The following is a 24,126-nucleotide window of genomic DNA, read 5'->3' as shown; positions in this document are numbered from 1 at the left end:
TCTAAACTCTTGCAGGCAAGGACCATGCCCCCCTGCCCCAGACCTGAGGCAGCACAAGACAGTAGTGGATAATCAGTAAAAAGCGGTTGCACGGTAGCCAGGCTAGGTTGACTGAATGAGGAATGGGAGTGGCTTTCATATCACTTCATGTAACTTTTTTTTTTTTTTTTTTTTTTGCGGTACGTGGGCCTCACACTGTTGTGGCCTCTCCTGTTGCGGAGCACAGGCTCCGGACGCGCAGGCTCAGTGGCCAGGGCTCACGGGCCTAGCTGTCCACGGCATGTGGGATCTTCCTGGACTGGGGCATGAACCCGTGTCCCCTGCATCGGCAGGCAGACTCTCAACCACTGCGCCACCAGGGAAACCCCTCATGTAACTTTTTTAGGTTAGAAATGTACCCCGTATATCCTTTTAATTTTCTCCTCAATAATCCATTATGGCTTTTACCTGTGAATCCAACTAAAACATTTCTAAGAACTGTTCATGCTTTGTCAGTACAACCTCTCCAAGGAAAGTAGTCATTTCCTTGTTTGCCCGTAAATGATCTTCAAGTTCCTGGGGTACCTTCTAAGCTTAATATTACAGGATAAGTAATACTTTCTTTCATGGTGTTTAGAATTATTTTCTATCTGGTATGTGGTAAGAAGATTGCAGGCTCTCAGTTCTCAAGATCTGGCTACTCTAATTACCAGTCACCTCAAAAGTTACCTCTCCAAACCTCAGTCTCCCCATCTGTAAAAAGCCTAAGAAATAATAACCATTTTTCATGGGGTTATTGATGACGATCCAGTGAGATCATGTGGTTGGTGAATTTTAGAGCAACTGACAGGATGCCAGTTGTAGCTACACACATTGGTCCTGTCCACCTAGACCAGGAATTGCTTGGGGATGAGGGACTGTATCTTTGTGCTTCCTAGATGCTTCTTGTATGCTATCATTCTCTTTGCCTTTACCTCTTTGGCTGAAGTCAGAGAGACTTGCTGTCTTTCACCTACCCTCCTACAGGAGTTGCTGTAGCTTCCTGAGTGTTTTTATTTTCTTGCCCTGGACCTTTTTCCAGCGGTATGCAGAGAATGGGTTCTTTGAAATGCCTCTTTTTTTTGCGGTACGTAGGCCTCTCTCTGTTGTGGCAACGGGCTCAGCGGCTATGGCTCACGGGCCCAGCCATTCCGTGGCATATGGGATCTTCCCGGACCGGGGCACGAACCCGTGTCCCCTGCATTGGCAGGCGGACTCTCAACCACTGCGCCACCAGGGAAGCCCTGAAATGCCTCTTTGACACCATTCCTCACAGTGTGCTTTGGACAGTGTCATTAGCATGTAAGTAACTTCTTGGCTTTACCTGGGCTCTTCCAAAAAGTACTTATCTACCATCCTGTTGGTTCTTACAGAAACTCTGGAGACAGCAATGAGTATGATCTCTCAGTGAGTGTTATCATTGGCAACCCAAAGTTAAAAAGTCAACATTGGAGTCAGTTTGGACCACACAGACCCTGTTCTACAGAATGTGTGATGCAGAACCTCTAACTGTGAGGGAACTATGGTGGAATAAAAAGAGCCGCCAGAAGGCCTGGATTTAAGTCCTCGCTCTGCCTCCTCATGGCAGTTCCTTCCATTTCTCTCATTTCCATTTCCTCAGTAGTTAGATAGGATAAAACTACTAATACCTATTACAGGGGGCTGTGAAAATTAAATGAGAAGGGTTCTTATGAGTTCTCCAGTGATTACTATTGAGAGCCCAGAAGCATGGCTTAGTTCCTAGAGCTTTGGGCCTGGGGCATGGACTGGCAGAGGGGAAGGATAGGAACACTGGTGTTGCAGGGATCTCTGGGTAACAGGGCCCCCCTTCTCTGGAAGAGGCTGGCCTCAAGATCTGCTTTTCCTAAGAATTCCTCTCTCCAGGACCTCCTCACCCTTTCCTACCTCCAGGCCTTTGCTCTCCCTATGTCCTTTGAATTGAGAGCTATGTACCTGTCTCCTGGGCCCTTGCCTAAGGTCTTTCTGCCTCTCTGAGTCTCACCTCCTTCAGGAGGCAGCCTTTCGATGCTCCAAACCACTGGTCTCTCTTCCTCCTCATTAATATTCCCAGTGTTAGATGGATTTTAAGCTCCTTGAAGGATGGCCCACGCCCTAAACATCCAGGATGGAACTGGTCTGTAAATCCGGCACATGAAACATTTGTTTAAAGAATTAACAAATACAACTTTTTGAACACCTATCGTGGGTCACATGTTGGTGTTTCAAAGTTGAGTAAGACAAAGTTCCTGTCCTCAAGGGGCTTACCATCTAGTGGGATAATTTAAGAGGCACTTACAATGTACTATCTTGTTTAATCCTCAGAGCAACCCTTGAAGGAAGCTGGAGGTTAAGAGACTTGCCCAAAGCCAGGCCAAGGCTAGTCAAAGGCAGGCCCTGGCACTGAGGTGGAAGGCCTAGTCTCCTACAGCCCCCTCCCAGGGGGGCCTAGAGACTCACTCCTCACTTCCAAGGGTAGCACGCAAAGATTGGAAGGAGTTGGGAAGCTGGCCACGGTGTGCATCCCTAGAGAGCTCCAGCTCCAGGATCCAGTTTTATCCCAGCTGTCACTCGTTAACTTTGTAAACTTGGGCAAGTTACTGAATTTCTGAGTGTCAGTTTCGTCATCTGTAAAAGAAGAAGAATACTGTCGTGGACATCCATTGTGTTTACCTGCACAACTCCAGTCCTATTTCTGCCATCAGCACTCAGGTACTGCTTTCCCCTCCCCACTTGTCAGTAATAGGGGTGGGGTGCTGTGATACACAAGCTAGCCAATCACTTGCTCTCTTGTCTTTTCTGGCTCCTGGCCTTTTATGACTAGCTCTGCTTTTCCTTCTACTCTGTGAGCTCCGCACCACAACCTGCCCCACCAGATCCCTTTAATAAATTGCCTTTGTGTTTAAGTTCATTAGAGTCAGTCAGTTATTATTGCTTGCAAAAACAAGAAACTTTAATTGATCCAAACACCTACCTTGCAATGTTGTAAGGATTAAATGATTAAGCGAAGTTTGTAAAGTGCATAGCCTAGTCCTAGCAGAATAGCAAGCAGTGAGTAAGGCTTGGTGGTAGTTGTCTGTAAGTTAACATGGTGGGGGAGTGAGAAGAGGGGGCAGGTGCAGGGAGGGGGAGGGAGATTTTTACTGGCTTGGGTTCCACTGAGAGAAACCTTCCCCTAACAGACAGTGAGAAGGACAACAGAAGGGAGGGAAGTCCAGGCTATGATATGCTCATTTATTCAAAATGTCTTTATTGAAACAGAGTGATAGAGCAAGAAAGAATGAGGCCTGGGAGGATGTCTTTGGGCATAGGATGGAGCCCAGACCTGGTGGATACAGTGTGGAGCTCCCTCCCCGTCCCCTCACTCTTGCCAAGGAAGTGAACACAAAGCAGCAAGGAGGAGACGGGGTTGAGGGCAGCCCTCTGAGCTCTCCATGATGACTGGCGTGAGGTGCCTCTGAGGCTTCAGGGCAGCCCTGCCTTCCTCATTCAGTCCTCCCGCTCTCCTTGCCAGGGCCTTGTGCCACCTTTCTGTATGGGCCAGCCTCCTGCCAGGGTGCTCGAAGGTCGCTCAGAGGGCAGGGTTGGGGGTGGCAAGCAGTGGAACGTGGTCACAGCGGTTAGGGGGTGGCTGCCGCAGCAGGGAAGGCCGGCGGCACAGCTCCCCATCCCGGAGCACCTCAGGCAGGAGCTTGCGTTTGGTCTCCGGCAGAAGCATGATGCTGAGGATGCAGAGGAGAGCACAGGCCGCCAGCACCACGTGCTGCAGGAAAGCTCCATGGCCCATGTGGAGGCGCTGGGCTGGGCCACTCAGCCCGCCAAGTGCCCCCAGTGCCATGATCAGGCCCAGGCCTCGGCCCCTGGGAGAGACGGACAAGGCACTGAGCCTGTAGCTGTGGGCCTCACCCCAGCTCTTCTCCAGCAGCCTCCCCTTTTTCATCCCTCAGGCCCTGTCCTCAGCTGGAGACCTGGAGACTCCCCTGGCAGCACCCCTGCTCTCACCGGACAGTGGTAGGGATGACTTCAGCAGCAAGGAGGGTGCTGAGGATGCCAGCAGCTTGGGAGGAGAAGAGGCCAAGGACAGAGAAGGTGGTGATGGCGGCCTCGTTCAGATCTGGAGGACCAAGAGAGGAAGCATGTGAACGGAGGTGGGGAGATCATGCTTGGCCTAGTCCCTGCCATCATCCCCTCTGATCCCTAGCTGGGTGGGTCTGGGCATTCACTCATTGCTTGAGAGAACAGACAGGATTGTGCAGCCAGGGGGAGAATTGTGGAAGATCTGGGCAGGATCTGGTCTGGTTTTGGGAGGCCTGTGCCAGAAGCAGTGGCTGAGCCCGTCTGAGGCACCTCTGCTGGGGTTTCTTTGCTGAGCCCACACCATGGGGAAGGGAGGATGCTCACAATCCCACAGGCCCAGCAGGACCAGGGACGCAATGCCAGTGAGGGTCATCGAGAGAAGCAGGATGCCCCGGCGGCCAAATCGGTCCACGGTGACTCCCAGGAAGACGCAGGCCAGGGCAGCTGTGCCGCTGGCCAGCAAGGAGCACAGGTAGAAGTCTGATGGGCTCCCTCCTCCTCCCACAGGCTGGTAGCAGTGGCGAATGGCGTGGGCAATAAAGCTGTGAGACAGGGTGGGGAGGCGAAGAACGGCGTCTGAATCTCCATCTGCAGCCTTTCACAGCCCTGGCTGGCCTCTATAGGGGTCCTCAGGCTTTCCCCACCCGGCCAGCCCCCATCCCAGCTATTGGCCTGGCCCTTGGCTCAGACACCCAGGCTCACTTGGTGAATCCCAGGATAAGTAGATTTTTCCAGATGTTGCGGTAGTTGAGGAGGGAAGCGAAGGAAAAGGAGGATGTTGCAGGGAGAGGACAGGTGTTCTCCAGGTCTTGGGAGAGAGAGAGGAGCTATCTGTTAGAAGGAACAGCTGAGAACCCAGGGTCCTCCCACATGGGTGGTAGGGACCCTGGGAGAAGGTGGTACAGCTACAACAGAGGGCACCATCATGTGTGCACACTGAGGTATCACCTGTAGGGACCCCTGTCTCTTACCCTGCAGGGCCTCCTGGGCCTCCTCTCCCAGCATCTGCCCATGGGGCCGGTTCCGCTCAGCCAGTATCCTCAGCACAGACTGGGCCTCCTCAATCTGTCGCTTCACTATCAGCCACCGTGCGGACTCCAGAAACAGACCAGGCCAGCTGGGGGTGGGGTGGGGGGTACACTGTGAGGCCTCCTGAATCCTGACCCAGGGACGGAAAACTCCCACCTCTGAGGGGCTGGGGCTGGAGCAGGCCTGGACAAGGGGCAATGGAGAAGAGGAGGGGTCTCCAGGCTAGAGCTAGGTTGGAGGCAGAGATGGGAACGGCCAGACAACAGGTGGAGGGTGATACTGACCCATAAAACAGGAAGAGGATGCAGGGAGCGGTGATCATTCGCTGCAGAAATCGCCAGTCCTTAGAGACAAGGGCCAGGCCCAGGAACAGGAAGTGCCCCCCTACTCCCACTAACTCCCCTGCCAGGGCCACCCGAAGCCTCTGGGTTGGGTCGCACAGCTCCAGGCCTGGAGATACAGCAGGGACAGGGAGGAAGGAGGCGAGGGAGAGAAGAGGGGAGAGGGAGGGAGGAGGACAGAGAGCAAGGTCAGCCCCTGAGTGGAGGCTGCAGCCATCGCCTCCCACAGGCCAACCTCTAAGGCAAAGAGTGGAGAGATGTTCAGTTCTCTCTCCTCTCCCACTCAAACCTGGGAGGGCTCGAGGGTCAGAGTCCCTGGTGGGTTTTCAGCATTCCCAAATTATGGGCCCTTTCACACCAGACCTCTTATTTGACTTTCACATTTAACCCTTGTTCAAGGTCATACAGCTACTCAGGATTTCATTTTTAAAATAAGGCTCATTCCCTGACAGCAGTAAGTCCAGAGCAAGGAAAGCCTTCAAGATCATGGGAGGAGAGGGGTGTGGAGAGAAGGAAGACCCCTGGATCCTTCAAAGGCCTGGGCAGAAAGACAGCTGAGATTCCGGACAGTTGAAATCGGGGGCTGAAGAAGGGACTGAGGGGATCCTAGGGAGCAGTGGGAATGGCCTGGGGATACAGACAGGCAGGCATGAGTCCCTAGGGAAGGAGCTCTGGGGGGGTGCCACTCACGCATCAGGTAGACCCCAAGGTCAACACCGGCAAGCAGAAAGCCCAGGAGGAATCGGAGGGCCATGACACCTGTGGAGGAGCCTGCAGCAGCCCCTCCCACTCCACAGGGGCCCACCAGTCCCAAGGTCAGCAGCACAATCCCACGACGGCCAAACCTGGAAAGTAAGGGAGAGCCTCTGATCACCCAGACTCCCTGGGGGAGGAGTTGCTGGGTGGGGCCCAGCTGCCCACTTCAAAGCTGGAGGTATGAGGATGAGGCCCTGGAGTAAGGCTAGAGAAGATGGGAGAGGATGGGGGCCATGGTTGGCTACTGGGCACCTCGCGGCTATGGTTCTGTGGGGGTAGGACCATTGACTCTTGGGATGGGGCTATTGGTCAGAGATGAGGACATTTCTTCATGGAAGTGAGACCAACCATCAGAGTCGATGGGATATTGCTTAGGGGACTTGGAACCATTGGTCCTTGGGCATAGAGCTATTGGTCAATGGGGATGGAGCTTGTCTTGCTCAGGCTGGTCAGAGGAGATGGGGTCATTGATATATGGGGTTGGAGCTATTGATCTATGGAGGTAGGCCATTGGCCACTTGTCCATGGGGATAATATTGGTCGGTGAAAATGGAGCTCTTGATCTTAGGGGACTGAGTAATTGATTTTGGGGGATGAAGCCATTTTTCCGTGGGGTTGGGGCATGGGTCTACTAATCCATAGGGGTGGTCAGTGGGCATGGGGCCACTGACCAGAAGATGGAGCCATTGATCCATGGGAATGGAGCTCTTAATCTAGGGGATAGGGCCATTGATCAGCAGGGATTATCACTAATCTTTGAAGATTGGACCGTTTGATCTTTAGGGATGGAGCTATTGATTCATGGGATAGGGATCTCAGTCCATGTAGATGCGGCAGTTGGCCAGTAGGGATGAATCTATTAATTCATAGGAATAATCAGTAAGGATGGGGTCACAGACCAGAGGAGATGAGACAATTGGTCAATGATGATGGTCACTGACTATAAGTCAGTGAGGACAGGGCTACTGAAGGCTAGGCTATTGATTTTGGGGGATAAGACCACTGATCTATGGGGATGTAGACTGGGGTCACTGGTCATTGGGAAGGGGGCACCGATAGCCTAAGAGTGAAGCTACTGACCCAATAGGGTGGAGCCATTTTTCCATGGGGCTAAGCTTATTGGCTAAGGTTACTGAATTTAGGAGACTGAATTATTGATCTTTGAGGATGAGGTTATTATTCCACAGGAATGATGCTACTGGTCTGTGGGTATGAGGCCACTGATGCATAAGGACGGGCTATTGGCCTATGGGTTTAGGATCATTTGCCCACAGGGGTGTGTGACTATTGGGCAGTGAGGATAGGCATTGATTTTAGGGAACTGGATTATTCAATGTTGGGTTGCCTTTGATCCATGGGAGGTGAACTATAAATCCATTTGGATGAGACTGTAGACCAGTGGAGATGAGTCTAATAATCCACAGGGATGGTCAGTGGAGATGGAGTACCTGGTCAGTGGTGATGGTGTCGAGGATCCGAGGAGATGGGAGTTTTGACCCCTGGGAAGAGCTATTGGTTGGTGGGGGTGGGTTGCTGATCTTTGAGATGAGGCCACTGATTCCTGGAAATGGGGCTTTTGATCTGAGAGGATCTGAGAGCACTGAAGATCTATGAGGATGGGGCTGTTAGTCTTGGGGGAGGGGTGCTATTGTGGTCACTGATCCATGGGGGTTGAACTATTGACCCCCATGAGGGTAGTCATTTGTTTATAGAGTTGAGCTGTTGGTCAGTGTGAATGGAGCTGTTGATATTTAGAAATTAACATAATGAGCTTTAGGAATGAGGCCTTTGAGATGGAGTTAACAGTCCAGGTGGATAGGGCTGTTAGCAAGGATGAGTCTGTCAATCCATGATGATGGTGAGGGAGGTGCTTGGTGGTGATAGGGATGATAGAGGAGAAGTTAGGACTTTCGATCTGTGGATATAGGGGTTTTGGTCAGTAGGGATGGGCCTATTGTCTTTTGAGATGAGGCCATTGATCCATGGATCTAGGCGTTGGCAAGGAAGGAAGAGTTATTCCCTGTGTGGAAGAGGTATGGAAGGAGTATTTCTTGATGGGGAGTGAAGCTGAGACAGGGGTGAGGCTGCATATCATTGAACAGAAGAAATCCGGAGAACAATGCAGAGTCCACCGAGTCCCCTTCAGCCTCTTGCCAAGGCAAGCTGCCTGGGCCAGCCTCACTAGCACCCCCTCCTCTCTACTCGTCCAGCTCTCACCTGTCTGCCGGGTAGCCCAGGAACAGGTAGCCAGAGGCAAAGCCCAAGATGAAGAGGATCTGCTCCAGGATCACCTGCCAGCCCAGGTCACACACCAGATCCCACTAGAGACGTGAGAGGGACGGAGCGGGTGTGAGGCCCCTCGCTGGTCGCTCTCGGCCCGCCCCCAAACCCGCGGCCCACCAGGCTGCCTCACCTGGCCGATGGCGTTGGTGGTGAGCACGGGGAGGCCGTTATAGTCCCAGTCCTTGAGGCAGTGGTTGAAGTCCGGCGGGGCGAAGCCACTGCACGAGGGGTCCGTACTGGTGGCGATGCGGCTGGCGGCGCTGGCTGCTAGGGCGGCGCTGGCGACGCTGACGCCGCTGGCGTTGGGGGGCTGCTCCCAGCCAGAGGCGTTGGGGGCGAAGGCCCCGTAGTGGCAATGCAGCGGGGGCGCCAGCGTGAAGATGGGGTCCGAGGCCATGCCCAGCGCCACAAAGAGCACGGGCAGGCAGCAGAGGCCGAGCTGCAGCTGCTGGCCGCCGCCCAGCGCCCCCACCTGGGCGAGCAGCGCCTCGAAGCTGAGGGGGCCGGGGGGCACGGCCAGCGACAGGCTGCTGCCCATCCCGTCGCCACCCGCGTCGCCCTCCCCCTCCCGCTCGCGTTCGCGCTCCCGCTCACCCTGCAGCTGCTCCGTGGGCACCGCATCTCCGAGGGTCCCGACCTGCTGTGTGTGGCGGGGGTGAGGTAAGGGGTGTGTGGGGTGGTGGCAGGAGAAGGGTGAAGCGGAGAAAACCGCAGAGTAAGGGAAGAGGCCGGGAGCCAGCGGGAGGAAGGCGGGCGGCGGAGGAGGGGGCGCAGGAGGAAAATGCCGGGCGCTTGGCGGGGGTGCGGGGAGATGATGGCGTAGCCCCCAGGGCGCGGGCACTTACTCCGTTGGGGCTGGGGGTGATCTCTACAGTGCTGTCGATTTTGCTGCCGCCCCCGCCATTGGGCTCGGGGGTCCCGGTGGCCACCCGGGGAGCCAGCTTGCCGACCGCAGGGGCCCTGGCGGCCCGCACCGAAAGGATGCACTGCCCTCTGGCCCAGTGGCGCGCCCGGTGCCCGGACACAGAAGCCGGAGAGACCCTGCTCTGCAGCTCTGCAGCCGCGGGCGCCTCCTTCGTCTCTGCGATCTCTGCGCTGCTTTCCCCTCCCCTTCCTCCAGACTCTCCTCCCCTTCCCACGTCAGCAGAACCTTCGGTCCAGACTCTTCGTCAGAGAGAGGAAGGGGGGCCAGGGCCCAGCGGAGGGAGAGGATGGGGCTCTGTCTCCGTTCCCTGGGTCTGCGGGCCATTGCAGTATAAAGGGGGGGGGGGGAAGACCCTGAAGGATAGTAGATTCCAGGCAGATGCCAGCAATTCCGCCTTTGCTTCCAATTCTTCCTTCTCATCTACCCATCCATCCACCTACCCACCCACCCATCCATCCATCCACTCATTCATCAGTAAAATTTATTAAGTGTCTGCTATGTTCTGGCCTTGTGCTGGGCTTTGGGGATAACAGGATGGACAAGACCGACCTTGGAGTAGCTTACTGAGGAGACAGACGGGTATACTGGAAATGATGATACAGGGCATGCATGTGGTGTACTGGGCTGGGCACTGTACTCAGCCTTGGCCTTAGTCCTCTACAAGACCACTTGTCTGGTTTCACCACCCCCTCCCTGGCTGAGTCTCCATCATTTCTCAACAGCATTTGGCACTGTTGGCCACCCCTTCCTCTAACCACTTTTTTCCTTGGCTGCTAAGTCCCACACTCTCCTGGTTTTCTTTCTCTTGCTCCTGTTTTCTCTACTGCAGGCTTATCCTCCTCCTCCTTGCCATCACTCAGTGTCTGCGATCTTCAGAGGCTTGGTTCCAGGTCCTCCTGTCATCTCACACTGTTCTTTCCACCTCGGGATCTCACCTCTGCCCACGGCTTCTATCACCCCCAGTATAAACAATACGAGCCAATACAAACCTGATCCCCAGATCTACATTTCCAGTTCCCACCTCTCTTCTGAGCCCCAGACCCATGAAGCCACCTCTTATTTGACCTCTTACCTTGGATGACTCACAGGGATCTCAAACTCAATACATCCAAGACCAAACTCATGTTTCCCCCCAAACCCCCACCACCCTGGTTGTCTTCTAGTGCTTCTTTCCTCACTGAATGACACCCTCATCATCCAATTGTGGCCAGATGCTCAGTTGACAGCCCTTGGAGCGCCCTTGTCCTTACCCCCATGTCAGATCCTTTACAAAACCCTGTCCATTTTACTTCCTATATAGTTCTCAGATATTCTGCTTCTCTTCAACTCTACCACCACTAGTCAAGCTACCTGTTGTACAGACTTAGCCTCAATTCTTAACCAGTGTTCTGCATCTGCTTTGTTTCCATCCCTCTTCCCCATCTGTTGTTCATAGTGCAGACAGAGTGATCTTTTCAAAATGCAGATCTGGGACTTCCCTGGTGGCGCAGTGGTTAAGAATCTGCCTCCCAATGCAGGGGACGTGGGTTCGATCCCGGGTCCAGGAAGATCCCACATGCCGGAGCAACTAAGCCCGTGTGCCACAACTACTGAGCCTTGCTCTAGAGCCTGTGAGCCACAACTACTGAGCCCACGTGCCACAACTACTGAAGCCTGTGCGCCTACAGCCCGTGCTCCGCAACAAGAGAAGCCACTGCAAGGAGAAGCCTGCGCACCACAACGAAGAGTACCCCCTGCTCGCTGCAACTAGAGAAAGCCTGCGCACAGCAACAAAGACCCCACGTAGCCAAAAAACAAAAGTGTATCTGTTCATGTCCCTTTCCTACTTAACAGCCTTCAATGTCTTCTCACTGTCAAGGTAAACACTAATTTTCTAGACACCTCAAACGTGACCCTATGCTCTCTGCAGCTCCACCTCACATCTCTCCCCAAACTCTCTGCGCTCCAGTCACACTGACATTCTTTCAGGTTTTCCAGTGCCACGGATCCCTTGCATTGAGCTGGTCTTTACACCTAGAAGGCTTCTCCTCCCCCTTAGTCAAGTTTTCCTCATCCTTCAGCTGTCAGCTTAAGCATATTTGCCTCAGAGAAGCTTTCCCTAACTCCTTGAACTGCTACTCAGAGTGTGATTTACAGACTACCAGCAGCTGTATAACCTGGGAGCTTGTTAGAAATGCAGAATCGCAGCCCTTTGAGTCATAATCTGCATCTTAACCAGATCCCTAGGTGTATGTACATTAAAGTTTGAGATACACTTCTCTAAGAGATTTGATATCTAATAGGTACTTTATTCTCTAATTCCAGGTAAGGGCTGAAAAGGCATGTCCTATCAGTCTCAGCCAGGAAATCCATTCCCTCTTGTCTCCACTGAACCACACTTCTAATTTGTCTCCTCTGTTCAGAAATTTTCCAAATGTGGGAAACTATTGTAAGGCACTAAGCAGCCTCACACCACTTTCCCTCCCCCAACTCATTTTAGCGTCTCTTCGGGATTTACTTTTGGTGCTGTCACAGCCAACATTCCTTGGGGGTTTGTTTGTGTCCTTGTGTCTGTCCTGGAATTATAATCCCTTTAACTTTCTGTGGTGCTGGGCTGTCTACATGCATTATCTTGTTAGGGCCTCACAACAAGCCTGTGAGATCATTATGCTCATCCTCATATTAAAGATGAAACCAGGACTTGGAGGGACTGAGGGGATTTACCTGCAGACATATAGGTACATGGAAACTTGCACTGAGACCTCTGACTCTAATTCCAGGCTGATCTCTTGAAATTCTTTCTGGAAGGTGATGGAGGATGGCCCCTGTTACAAGTCTTCAACACCTGGGGTAAATTTTGGTGGCCTCAGAATCTGAAAATGAGTTTCCTTTTGAGAGTGAAATGAGAACAAAGAACCCAAAATGGAGGAGGCAAATGCATGGGGAAAGGGGCCAAGAGACTAAGACTGTGATTGAATTTTGGGGTGCCTCCAATCCAGTCACTGTGCCAGAGTAGCATCTTGGGAAAGCAGAACTGAAGCAATGGATCTGTGGCTTGGACTACTTCCCTTGTGGTAAATGGCTGGAGTGATCCCCTATCTAAGCCATGGCCCATTAATTTCACCAAAGCTCTGTGGACTATGGACTTCCAACGCATTAAATTCACTGGCCCCTCAGCTCCTCTAAAAAATGGTGTGTCCAGAAGGACAGTCAGGAAGCCTGGAAAGGGGAGTTTAAGGGGCTAGACCTTCTTGGGTTAACTGAAGGGAGAGGGTGCCCAGGCCAGCAGCGCTCTCCAGTTGGCCAGAGCTGTCCTATGGCACAAAGCTGAGGACAGCTGGGGTGACCTCTTCAGCATGGCATCATGAAGGCTCTCTTGTGGCCACCCTCTCCACATGTGCACCTCTCTAATGACATCACTTGACATTGGTCTTGGAGGAGAGGCCTTGGTCACAAATCAGGGCCTGCCTTCCTGGTATGCCGTGTTGCAGACTCTTCTTGGTTCTCTCATCCTCCGAGTCTCAGCACAGATACCACCTCACCTCCCCAGCAATTCTGTCTAAAGTCTCCAATGGCCTCTCCCCTCATCTAGTTAGTCTGGCATATCACCCTGTTTATTTCCATTACCAGCAACAGTCAACTTTGTGGCAGGTTTCTTTCTTTACTTACTTCTTTTAGCTGACTTGTTTATATCCAGCCCACCCCCATGATGTACCTTCAGAACTGCGCCTGGCACATCACATGGGAGCGGAGAACCTGCCAGATGAATAGTTGTTGAAGAAACAGCAAAATTTCCCCCAAAACCCTAAAGGCAGCCTGCCCACAGCGTGCGTCTCATCACTTTGGCCAAGGATGCCAGGCCCACTCCCCAGGCTCCCAAGAAGCAGAGTCAGGGAACCAGACAGCCTGGTTTATTGAGATGCACCAGCGCCCAAGGCCCATCTCTCCTGCCTCCTGTGGGGAGGAGCCCTCTGGCCTCTCCCAGGCCTTCCCATTCTGGGTGGCCAACGTCCTGCCCTCACTCTCAGCTAACAGTGAGGCACTGATGTTTTAGAGCCAAGACACAGGACAGGAAAGGGGCTCCGGGTGGCCCCTTCCCCCAGAACCTGAAAATGATTCAGGTTTCAGCTACCTGAACCTCTGTGGGGCCGAAATCCCAGAGGCAGGCGGCCACGTGGTGCCCAAGAACCTCTGCGTCAGGCTGAGGGAGGAGGAAGGTCCAGTTCCTCCTTGCCCTGGAGGGCCTGGCGCCTGCCCCTGACAAAGCAGGGAATAATATTAAATATAAATAATTTATACAAAATGGCTCGTACAAAAAGCCGCGGGGCAGGGGAGGAGGTGCCTCTGTGAGAGGCTGAGATGACTGGGGCGGTGGGAGGGGGAGAGATGCCTCCACCTCTCCTAGTCCCTAAAACAGAGCCCTCCAGCTGCCCAAGGCCTGGAGGGGGCTCTGGCAGGCAGGCGAGGGCAGAGCAGGGCCAAGGGGCTCAGGGGGCCAGGCTGGTGAGCAGGGTGGTAAATTGCAGGGCCCGCCCTGCCAGCTCCGCCACACACTGCACCATCTCTTGGGCCGCGGGGCCGGATGGGTAGCCCATGGCGGCCCCCTTGACGGCCAGCACCGTGGCCCGCAATGCCTGGCCCAGCGCTGTGCCTGCAGCTCCGACCTGTGCTCGCAGAGGGGTGGAGGCTGCCAGGCGGCCCAGGGTGTCCCCAACAAACACCAGGCGGTGAGCGGCCACCAGCACCTGCTTGCCGTGGGGCACGAAGAGGCGCGGGGGCTGGTTGGCCCGGGTGCTGGACATTAGGGCCGCCACGGCTGCCTGCAGTGTTGAGTAGTGGCCCTGGCACTGCCCGGCGTAGAAGTGCAGGAGCTGTAGATCTCCGGCGGGAAGAACCAGTGGCTCCCCTGGGGACGGGGCCTCCTGTGGGCCGAGAAGAGTGGTCAATGGGATTGCTCTCATCACTGCCGCTTTTGTTCTCATTTCCTTTCTCCTTCCCTCCCTTTGTTCCTCATTCCTTCCTTTCTCCCTGAGCTCAATTCCTTTAGATCGTACCTCTGCCCATCAGACAATTTAGATTCTCATAGCGAGTGGCAGGAAGGTGCCCAGAATTGATGTCAGATAAATCTGGATACAGACAACCTCAAAATCAAGTCTCTGAACTTCATTGTTTCCTTGTCTCTAAAATGGGGAGCCTAGGACTGCACTGTCCAGTGCAAACGTAAGGCGAACCACCCATGTAATTTCATATTTTCTAGGAGCCACATTAAGAAAAGTACAAAGAAATTGGTACATATTTTCTAACTCCATATATTAAAAATGTTGTAATTTCAACACTGTAATCAATATGAAAATTATTGAGATTGTTTTTCATACTAAGTCTGCAAAATCTGGTGTGCACTTTATATTTACAGTACATTTCAGTTTGGACCGGTCACATTTGGAGGGGATCGGAAGCCGCATGTGGCTGGTGGCTACCAGACTGGATAGTGCAGCTCTCGTCTCTGCCTCCTAAGGCTGCAGTGAAGATTAGCTGATACGATATACAGAAAGGGCTGAGAACAGAGAATTGCACACTGTAAGCACTATGTGAGTGCTAACTACGGCTGTGATCAGTGCTGACGCACGCGATGTGCTGAGCATAGGGTCTGGCACTTGGTACAAACCTGACAAATGGTAGCTACTGTGATTAGGACCATTCTAGATCAGGTCGAGGAGACCACCTCACTTTCCCGAGGCCCAGAGAGATTAACTGGCGGCTTCAGAGCCCCAGGCTTCTTAGTGGTGGAGCACGGATTAGGAGCCAGGTCTCTTAGGAACCCAGGAATTCACAGTTGGGAGGGGCCTCAGAAGTCACCCGGCCGGGCAACTCTCCTGCTCGCTTGACTGCTCGGTTTACTGACTCTTCTCCAGCACATTCTTTCCTCTCTTTCCGAATCCCTGATGTCCTTTTCTAAGTTCCAGCTCCTTCCTGAATTCTAACTCCTCTCTACTCCAACCGTCCTGTTTCACTGAACTCTTACCCCCATCCTAAATCGATTTCCCTTGATGCTCGAGTTGAGAATAGCCCTTCTTCCAAGTTCCTGCTCCTCCTCCCCCAGTGCCCCTTCTCTAGCACCACCCCCATGGGGTTACCTGCTGCTCTGGTGGCCCCCTCTCCAGCAGTTCAGGATCCCCTGGGGAGGCCTTATCCCGGGGCCTGGCTCCCTGAGCTTTATTCATGCCCTGCAGTTGCGGGGGAGAGGGTCTCAGTGCAGGGGTGGGGGAGCAGGCTGAGGTCTAGCCTCCATGGTCTTCCTACACCTCCCCACTCCCACGTGCTCCCGAAGGTCTCTCCTGCCATCAGATCTGCAACCCCTTGACTCTAGGTCCGGGAGAGCTCTGGTGGCAGGTCAGAGGTCTCAGGGACCCCAGGCTGGGTTTAGGGGGAGGAATGTGGCACCGATACAAGTGATGTGGCCAAGTACTGGGGCCCAGGCCATAGGGTACAGGGCCATGGATGGGGATGAAGGGAAGGGAGGAAGCCAGGGTCTGCATCTGGGGCCTCAGGCCTCCTTGCTCCTCTCCGCACCCCCGGCTCTCCTGGAGCCATTTCTGGTGGGGCTGGCTGGAGGCGAGCTCACCTTCAGGTGGACATAGTCATACTCCTCGGCCATCGGGATGCCCTCATACTCATTGTGGTGTCCTTCTTGATGGTCCTCCACCTCCCCGATCTCTGGATCCCCCTCGACCTTGGGGCACCCGTAGCCCGGCAGGCGGGGTGGGGGCGGGGGTAGAGGCCGGTCCTGGATGCTGCCCTTCCGGCCTGGAGCAGGAGAGGGGGCCGGGGAAGGGCTGGGGGCCTCTGGGACAGGCAGGGCTGGCAGAGGGCGGCGGGACAGGCTTTCAGCTGAGGGCAAGCGGGGCCTGTGTGCGGGTGTGGGGCTTCTGGCCAGAAGCAGGGCCAGGGCGTCCAGGTCATTGGAAGCTGAGGCTGCCAGGGGCTCTGGAGAAGGGGGTGTCTCCGGCCCCAGCAGGGGGACGTCGTAGATGCCCTCGTCAGTGCCCCCGCTTTCCCCGTCTGCCAGCAGTTCTTCCGGTGCTTCGTACAGATTGAGCAGGGCGGATGCTCGTTTCAGGTTGGAGGGGGCAGCATAGAGGGGGGGCCCTGGCTCCCGGCCCCCCTCCCAGTCCAGATCTGGCTCCAGGTCTGACTGTGGCTTCGGGGCCAGAGGCACATCATAGGGAGCTTCATCTTCTCCAGGGGACTGGGGGACAACCCAAGCCAGAGGGCGGGAGAAGGAGGCCGGGGAGTCATAGGGGCCATTAGAGGGAACTCGGAGGGCAGTGGGGGGTACGTCATAGACCTGGAGAGGAAGCAGTTGGTTACCCTCAGTCTCAGCAGTGGGCCCCCATTCCGCTAACCCCCACCCCTGAGAGCCGTCTGTTCCCTGCCCAACATACACACAAACCTCTAGCCCCTCACCTCCAGGGCATCTCCAGGGGCAGCCTGTTGGGTCCCACTGCCTCTGGGGACCTTGTAGATGGGATCAGGGGAGGGCGGACAGGGTCCAGCCAGAGGTCCCGAGGTAGGACAGGGCCGAGCTGGGGGTGGCACCACATACACCTGGGGGATGAACACAGGCAGGTGGGTCAGGTGGTGTGGGGACCAGGGGATCAGATAATGTGTGCCCGGGAGGAGCTTAGACATCTTCCAACACCCTCCCTGTACCAGTGGGGAAAGAGCCCAGAAAGGGTTGGCCAACAGGATTAGCAGAGCAGAGCCGGTGCAGAGCTGCCGTCTCAGGGCTCTCCCTCCTCCACGTGCAGGCACCGGCGGATGGCATGTCCTGGCCTGGGGTTTTGGGGGGCTCCAGCTCTCACCTCCTGGTCCTCATTGCCGTGCTCTGGGGCTGGATGTGGCGAGCCAGGCTGGGCTGGCGGCACCTGGGAGAGGCCAGGCTTGGGTGTCGGGCCATTGGGAAGGAGCTTCACTCTGTTGGCAGGCACAATGCCCTGCTGGCCATGCAGGGAGCAGAGGCACCAGCCGTCCAGCCCACCAGCGCCTTCCCTCTGCAGCACCCGTAGAACGTCCCCTCGGCGGAAGGACAGTTCCTGGGGGGACTCGGCGGTGTTGTCGTACAGTGCCCGGGCCAGCTGGGCCTGGTGGGTGAGGTGGGAGTAGGGAGAGGGGTCTTCACACACATATCAGGTCATGTCACCCCCTGCTCAAAACACAGAGCTCCCCACTTCCCTCAAGCTAAAAATCTGACCTCCTGACTCAGCTCTTCCTGACTGGGCCCTGCCTGTCTCCAGCTTTATCCCTTGCATTCTCCCTCTCTATTCCTTGATCTAGACAAGCTCTTTCCCACCTCAGGGCCTTTGCAGTTCCTTTACCTGTCCCCTGACTGTTCATTTGACTGGCCCTTTTTCATCCTTCAGTTCTTCTGAAATGTCTTCTTCTCACTCTTCTCCCCACCCCATTCTGTGTCTGTCTCCACCCATTGTTTCCTTCACAGTACTTTATACTATTTGTCTATTTACTTTAAAAAATCAATTTCTTCCCTTGTACTGTCAGCCCTGTGAGAAAAGGGATTTCTATATTCCTAGCCTCCGCAATAGGCCTAACCTGGAATCAGTCCCTCATGAACATATGTTGAATGAATTACGTGAGAAAGTACTGAAAAGGTCTCCCATAGAATCTCCTTTACCTTCCCTGTTTCCCAGTCAGCATCCCCTATAAGCAGGTTAGATTAAGCAGCCGCAGAGACCCCGCATTCTGAGAACGAGTGGCAGAAGCCCAGCCCAGACAGAGCCTCGGCATAATAAGGAAGAAAACAGAAACCAAAGCAATTGTTTTGTTCTCAGTCTGAGGAAGTAAGGTTCTACCAGCAGAGGCTGAGGTTATCATGGAGAAAAGTGTATACGCTCGTGTGTGTGTGTGTGTGTGTGTGTGTGTGTAGGCAAGGGGGCTGGTGGACCAACCAAGAGCAAACATTTATCAGCCTGTTTCCAGTCCTGTCTGGTGGGGACATCTAAGCTTTTTCCTTGGAGAGCTACAGGCTCAGGTAAGACACAGACATCAAGTGCAAATTATATAGCCAGACACTGAGCGAGCGTTTGCACTGATCATCTCATCTCATTTAATCCTCACAACAACCTGATGAGGGAGGAGCCATCATTATCCCCATTTGGAAAGGAAATTGGAACAGAGAGTTTGGTACTTTGCCCAACGACATACAGCTGGTGCGGCATGATTTGAACTCCAGGCTGTGGGATTCCAAAAGCCTCTCACTCACTCCTCTGCTGCCTCTTCACAACCACAAGCCTAAGGATCTACTTTTGGGGAGTCCCCTGGTGGCCTAGTGGTTAGAATTCCAGGCTTTCACTGCCATGGCCCACATTCAATTCCTGGTCACAGAACTGAGATCCCACAAGCCGTGCAGCGCACACCCCCCCAAAAAAGGATCCACTTTTTTCTTCTTATATTAGTAACAGTAGTTAAGTCAAGAGGGCCCATGACATATATTCAGACAAAACTATAATTCAGAAAGAAACACACACCCCTAAGTTCACAGCAGCACTATTCATGACAGCAGACATGGAAACAACATAAATGTCCGTTGACCGATGAATGGATAAAGAAGATGTGGTACATATATACAATGGAATATTACTCACCCATAAAAAAGAATGAAATAATGCCATTTGCACCAACATGGATGCAACTAGAGATTATCACACTAAGTGAAGTAAGTCAGAAAGGGAAAGACAAACGCCATATGATATCACTTATATGTGGAATCTAAAGTATGGCACAAATGAACCTATCTATGAAACAGAAACAGAATCATGGACATAGAGAACATACTGGTGGTTGCCAAGGGGGAAGGGACTGGGGGAGGGATGGAGTGGGAGGTTGGGGTTAGCAGATGTGAGCTATTATATATAGAAGGGAGAAACAACAGGGTCCTACAGTATAGCACAGAGAACTATATTCAATATCCTATGATAAACCGTAGTGGAAAAGAATATAAATAAGAATGTACATATATACGTATAACTGAATCACTTTGCCGTACAGCAGTAACACAACATTGTAACTCAACTATACTTCAATTAAAAAAAAAAAAAAAGGGACTTCCCTGGTGGCGCAGTAGTTAAGAATCCGCCTGCCAATGCAGGGGACACGGGTGCCAGCCCTGGTCCGCGAAGATCCCACATGACGCGGAGCAACTAAGCCCGTGGGCCACAACTACTGCGTGCTGCAACTACTGAAGCCCACACGCCTAGAGCCCACGCTCCACAACAAGAGAAGCCACTGTAATAAGTAGCCCGCTCACCGCAATCAAAAGTTTGCTGCAACTAGAGAAAGCCTGTGCACAGCAATGAAGACCCAAGACAGCCAAAAATAAAACAATTAAATAGGGCTTCCCTGGTGGTGCAGTGGTTGAGAGTCCGCCTGCCGATGCAGGGGACACAGGTTCGTGCCCCGGTCCGGGAAGATCCCACATGCCGTGGAGCGGCTGGGCCCGTGAGCCATGGCCTCTGAGCCTGCGTGTCTGGAGCCTGTGCTCCGCAACGGGAGAGGCCACAACAGTGAGAGGCCTGCATACCGCAACAAACAAACAAACAACCAGAATTAAATAATAAAAATTTAAAAACAAAATAAAAAGATAACAACAACAAAAAGACTTAAAAAACAAAACAAAAAGAGGACCCGTGGCTCAAACATGACTCAAGTTCATAGGAAGTCTTCATGATGCCCAAGTTCCCTTTGCTAGTCTCTCTTCACTGGGCTCTGGTTCCACCAAGTTATTTGGTAGAATCAAGCTTAAGTCACCCACAATGTCAAAATATATTCCACTTCAGTTATGTTTCCTGAGTGACCCGAGCCTGCTGGCAGGATCCCAGGCAGTGGTGGAAAGCAGGTAGTTAGGCGTTACTGAACAGGTAATCCATGTGGGCTGACTAACTCAGTGAAACATCTCAAGCTCAAGATCTCTGGCAGGCTGCATTTGGCCACCAGGCCCTGGGGGAAGGATGGCTGGCTCAGCCAGCATGAGTGCATGTTCCTTGTGGCTGGTGTTTCCCTCAGGTGGAGAGGTTGTCCAGCCCTTTATGGCTGGGTGATTTTAACAATAAGCTGACTTCTCTTGCCTGATTCCAAATTATCAAACCCTTTTCTGATTATATTTTGGCTTCTAAAGGATGTTGTCCCACAGAAAGCCAAAACGCTAGCCAGATGACACAAATTCCTGGTTAGCTTGGCCTTTTTCTTTCTAACTGTAAATTAGAAATTGATGTTTTGGATCTAGCCAGGGGGTTAAAAGCATGGTTTCTGAGGCAGACAGATGTGAGTTTGAGTCCTGGCTCTGCCACTTTCGAGCTGGGTGACTTTGGGCAGTTTGTTTAACCTCTCCAAGCTTCAGTTTCCTCCTATATAGAATTCCATATCCATAGCTGAATATCCACTTTCAGCTAATAACAGTACTAGCCTCACAGGGTTGTTGTGAGGACTGGGTGAGATACTGCATCAAAGAATCAGGACAAACCCAGACAAAGCTCAGGGCCAGCTTAGGGCCAGTAAATACTCAATAAATATTAGCTGTTATTAGGATCCTGTGAGTTTCATAAGAATAAATACCAACACCCCTCGCTCCCCCAGGCAAAAGAAAGATCTACCTCCTGGGACTACAAAGCTGACCAGCTGACCACTTGGCTCCTGAGAAGGCATCTTTATGACAGAGTACCCCACTATGTTCAGGACCTCCCCTTCTTCTGGCTCCGAACTAGGGTCTGCTTGCCATCGTATAGATTGAGGAGCTGAGAGGTGTTTGGTCTGAGAAGGAATGAAAATCTAACTCATCCTCGAGGGGTGTGGGAGGATGTCAGAAGCCATGCTTCTCTTCCCAGCCTCACAATCCTCCTTCGCAGGATGCCCATTCAGAGGGGGCCAGAAAGCAGGTGGCAGCCTCGTTTTCCCTGGGAATCCTAAGGCCTAGGGAAGGGTGGAAAGGGGACAGAGTTGCTTGGATTCAGACTACAAGCAGTAGAGGACAGAAAGCAGGGGCGGGGCTGTGAAGAGTTCCTCCCTGTGTCAGGTTTGAATTCTGTCCAATGGGACCAAACCTCTGGGCCTTGCAATTGCGGGAACCCAGGCCAGAGTCCCTGATAGACTGATTGATGATGGGTGTGGCCACCCCAGCTCTACCCCACCCTCAGGGGCCCAGCTGATTTGTGAGGGAGTGGCTGTCTTAAAGGGGGGTGGCCAGTGGGCCACACGCTCACTGGGAGGCCTCCTCCCACTGGCCCATCATGCCAGCTGTCTCCTCCCTTTGTCCCCAGTCCTAGGAAAGTGGCCAGAGGCTGGCTGACATCACCTCCCCTCCTCCCTCTATTTTCTCTTGCTCCCTGCCCGATCTCCCTCTTTTACTTTATTTCCCACCTTTCTGCCATCCCTCCTCTAGAGAAGGCCCCCCTTGGGCCCTTTGCCCTCTCCTATTTCCCTGGAGCCACCTCCGTTCTTTCAGCCCTCTCCCAACCTTTTACTAGCCTCCCAGTCACAAGCCCCTGCCAACCTCCAGTGGCCATCTGTTCCCGCCCATAAAGAAGCAGATAGGGCTCAGGCTTGCCCCCTCCCCTCCTTCCAGGAGCAGCCTCTGGAAAGAAAAAGGGGAGAATGGGGAGGAGGAGGAGGAGAAAAGGGGGAGGCCAGATCCAGTAGGAGCTACGGATGAGGAGTGAGAGGGGGAAAGGGAAACAAAAGTGCCAGAAGGGGGACACAGTCTTCCGAAGAAGCAAGGGACCAAGGAGCGAGACAAAGAGAAGGCAGAAATAAAAGTGACAGCAGTGCAGGACAGGCTGTGGACGTCTCTGCCCGGCAGCCTCCTCTCTCTGGTGGACTCACCGACGTGGCTATGGCCATGGCCTTGGCCTTCCGCGCGGCCAGCTCCAGGCCAGGCTCGGTTTCGCTGACTTCAGCAGCGGCTGCCCCGCACCATGGAGGCGGCCCCCTGCTGCGGCGCCTGAGTCGTGGCCTCCGCAGAGGTTGGAGGAGGAGAAAGAAAACCCACGAAACTCCCCAAATGGGAGGCAGCTTGGCCGGGCAGGAGGAGGAGCGGGGCGGGCCGGGGCGTCGCTGCGGGACCTCATCCAAGGGCGCGCGCTCTGCCCCGTCCCCGCGGCCTCCCGGGGGCTGCCGGGTGGACCAGGCCCCCGGAGCTGCCTGTGCTAGGCCTAGGGGGCACCCCGGATCCGCACGGGCCCAAAGCTCCCTTCCAGTGCCAGGGCGGGCGAGGAGGCGGGAGCTGAGGCTGCGCTCGACGCCTCTCCGGGCCGCTCAGGGCGGCCCCGAGGGCAGGGAGAAGCCGCCGAGGCGGTCGGGCTGGACGAGCGAGTTTAGGGGCCAAGCCTCCCCACCCGGCTGCCGCGCCGGAGAGCGGTGCTCCCGAGGCTGAGGGGCGTCGGGGGCTCTACGGCAGCCCCGCTGCAAGGGAGGGGGCGGGGGGGCAGCGAAAACGGAGACGTTCGTCCCTCTTCAAACTCGCCCGACTTGGCGAACCGAGGCCAGGCTGGCGCCGAATGCCTCGGAGAGCGCGGCGGCTGGGCTGGGCGGCCCGAGTGGTTGCTTTCTGCCCAGACTCTCGCAGCCCCGGCGAGGCGGCGGGTTCCCAAGCACGCACACTAGCTCGCAGCGCGCCTGGGGGTCTGGGGGCGCCGCGACGGCGCCTCACTACCCGCACGCGGGCCCGGCTCGAAGGGGCGGGACGGCCTTCCCCACACGCCCCCCTCCAGCCCTCGACGCCGGCGCTCCCGCTCCCACCCTCGGCCCCCGGCCCTCGGCGCTGGCCCCGCCGCCCCGCTTACACGCACCCTTGGCGGGCCCTCTCCGCGCGCCCCAGGGCTCGGGGCAGCCCGGGTGTCTCTGGCAACCGAGAGAAAGGCCACAAAGCAAAAGAAGGAGCAAAGAGAAGGCGAAGGAGGAGCAGAGGCCAGGGTCCTGCGGACTCGCCTGGAGGTGGGGCTGGGGGGGGACACAGAGCGCTGGGAAGGCTCCGAGGGTCGCGCGCGGCCTTCAGGCTCACCCCCCCGCTCGCGGCTCCCCTTCCCTCCCCTTCCCGGGCTCCCGGCGCCCTTTCTGTGCAGCTCCTTTCTCCTCCCCTCGGGCCCTCTCCGCTCCGGCGCGGGGCTCAGTCCCGGGGATTAAGAGAAAGGAGGGAGGGGAAAAGGGAGGGGAAGGGAAGGGGCGGAGGAGAAAGAAGGACGGTCCCTCTAAAGGCGGGTGTTGAGTTTCAGCTCAGGACCCTCGGGCCAAATTGCACGCCCCCTCCCGGCTCCTCTCCCCCGTCGGCTGCAGCCCGGCGTCGCGGCGAACCTCCAGGTGGTCTGGTTCGCTCCCTCCCGGGAGCTTTCCTCTCCCCGTCACGCCCCCGATCTCCCCCGCCGGCCCCGCGCCTCTCTGCATCCCTTTCATTAGCCCCACATCTGTCTTTCCCTTGGGAGGGAGCACGCTCCTTCCGCCTTTCTGGGGTCCTCCGTGGAGCCTGTCTACTCCCTTGGCAGGGCCTCCGCAGGGGTCTGGGGCTGGACACGGATTCGAGCCCTGGCGAGAGAACGTGATGCCTGAGCATCTGGTCCCGGAGCCGCGGGCGGGCCGGTTGTGCCGCCTCTTAACGCTTCTCTGCCAGTCTAGGCCTGTCCCCTGCCCTCACTCTGGCTCGCTCCTGAGGAGCAAAAGTGG

General features: G+C 54.8%; 2 protein-coding genes across 7 annotated transcripts; both read right to left on the bottom strand.

Moving 5' to 3' along the window:
• Positions 1-2,475: 2,475 nt before the first annotated feature.
• Positions 2,476-9,590, bottom strand: SLC22A17 (solute carrier family 22 member 17). 3 transcript variants are annotated; one of them, XM_060098226.1, is made up of 10 exons: positions 9,347-9,409; positions 8,632-9,138; positions 8,436-8,539; positions 6,153-6,307; positions 5,406-5,571; positions 5,064-5,209; positions 4,795-4,900; positions 4,417-4,634; positions 4,018-4,129; positions 2,476-2,643 (listed from the first exon to the last, which is right to left on the bottom strand). In XM_060098226.1, exons 2-10 carry the CDS (start codon positions 9,037-9,039, stop codon positions 2,640-2,642), a joined length of 1,419 nt encoding a protein of 472 aa, XP_059954209.1. In that variant the 5' UTR covers positions 9,040-9,138; positions 9,347-9,409; the 3' UTR covers positions 2,476-2,639. The 3 variants fall into 3 exon arrangements, with proteins under 3 accessions (XP_059954209.1, XP_059954208.1, XP_059954210.1); XM_060098225.1 differs by lacking the exon at positions 2,476-2,643 and adding an exon at positions 3,266-3,875 and having other exon boundaries at positions 9,347-9,590; XM_060098227.1 differs by lacking the exons at positions 2,476-2,643; positions 4,417-4,634; positions 4,795-4,900 and adding an exon at positions 3,266-3,875.
• A 4,302-nt stretch (positions 9,591-13,892) lies between these two features.
• On the bottom strand, positions 13,893-22,311 carry EFS (embryonal Fyn-associated substrate). 4 transcript variants are annotated; one of them, XM_060098220.1, is made up of 6 exons: positions 22,294-22,311; positions 17,268-17,546; positions 16,870-17,010; positions 16,028-16,750; positions 15,540-15,629; positions 13,893-14,327 (listed from the first exon to the last, which is right to left on the bottom strand). In XM_060098220.1, exons 1-6 carry the CDS (start codon positions 22,309-22,311, stop codon positions 13,893-13,895), a joined length of 1,686 nt encoding a protein of 561 aa, XP_059954203.1. The 4 variants fall into 4 exon arrangements, with proteins under 4 accessions (XP_059954203.1, XP_059954206.1, XP_059954204.1 ...); XM_060098223.1 differs by lacking the exon at positions 17,268-17,546 and having other exon boundaries at positions 16,028-16,405; positions 16,634-16,750; XM_060098221.1 differs by lacking the exon at positions 17,268-17,546.
• Between the last annotated feature and the right edge of the window lie 1,815 nt (positions 22,312-24,126).

The sequence above is a fragment of the Mesoplodon densirostris genome, chromosome 4 (genome assembly GCF_025265405.1).
Source record: "Mesoplodon densirostris isolate mMesDen1 chromosome 4, mMesDen1 primary haplotype, whole genome shotgun sequence".
Classification (NCBI taxonomy): domain Eukaryota; kingdom Metazoa; phylum Chordata; class Mammalia; order Artiodactyla; family Ziphiidae; genus Mesoplodon; species Mesoplodon densirostris.
Note: the sequence above shows the minus strand (reverse complement) of the source record. Positions and strands in the feature narration are given on the sequence as shown.

Bases quoted from the DNA above. Each gene is read 5' to 3' on its own strand.
- SLC22A17 (XM_060098225.1), bottom strand. From the start codon at position 9,039: ATGGGCAGCAGCCTGTCGCTGGCCGTGCCCCCCGGCCCCCTCAGCTTC. The intron at 5,210-5,405 runs GTCAGTATCACC...CCCCACCCCCAG, and splicing joins ATCCTCTTCCTGTTTTATGG to CTGGCCTGGTCTGTTTCTGG. The intron at 3,876-4,017 runs GTGAGAGCAGGG...CGTCTCTCCCAG, and splicing joins GTCATCCCTACCACTGTCCG to GGGCCGAGGCCTGGGCCTGA.
- EFS (XM_060098220.1), bottom strand. The intron at 15,630-16,027 runs GTGAGCTCGCCT...CCGCAACTGCAG, and splicing joins ATGACTATGTCCACCTGAAG to GGCATGAATAAAGCTCAGGG. The intron at 14,328-15,539 runs GTAACCCCATGG...CTCGGCCCACAG, and splicing joins GGGGGCCACCAGAGCAGCAG to GAGGCCCCGTCCCCAGGGGA.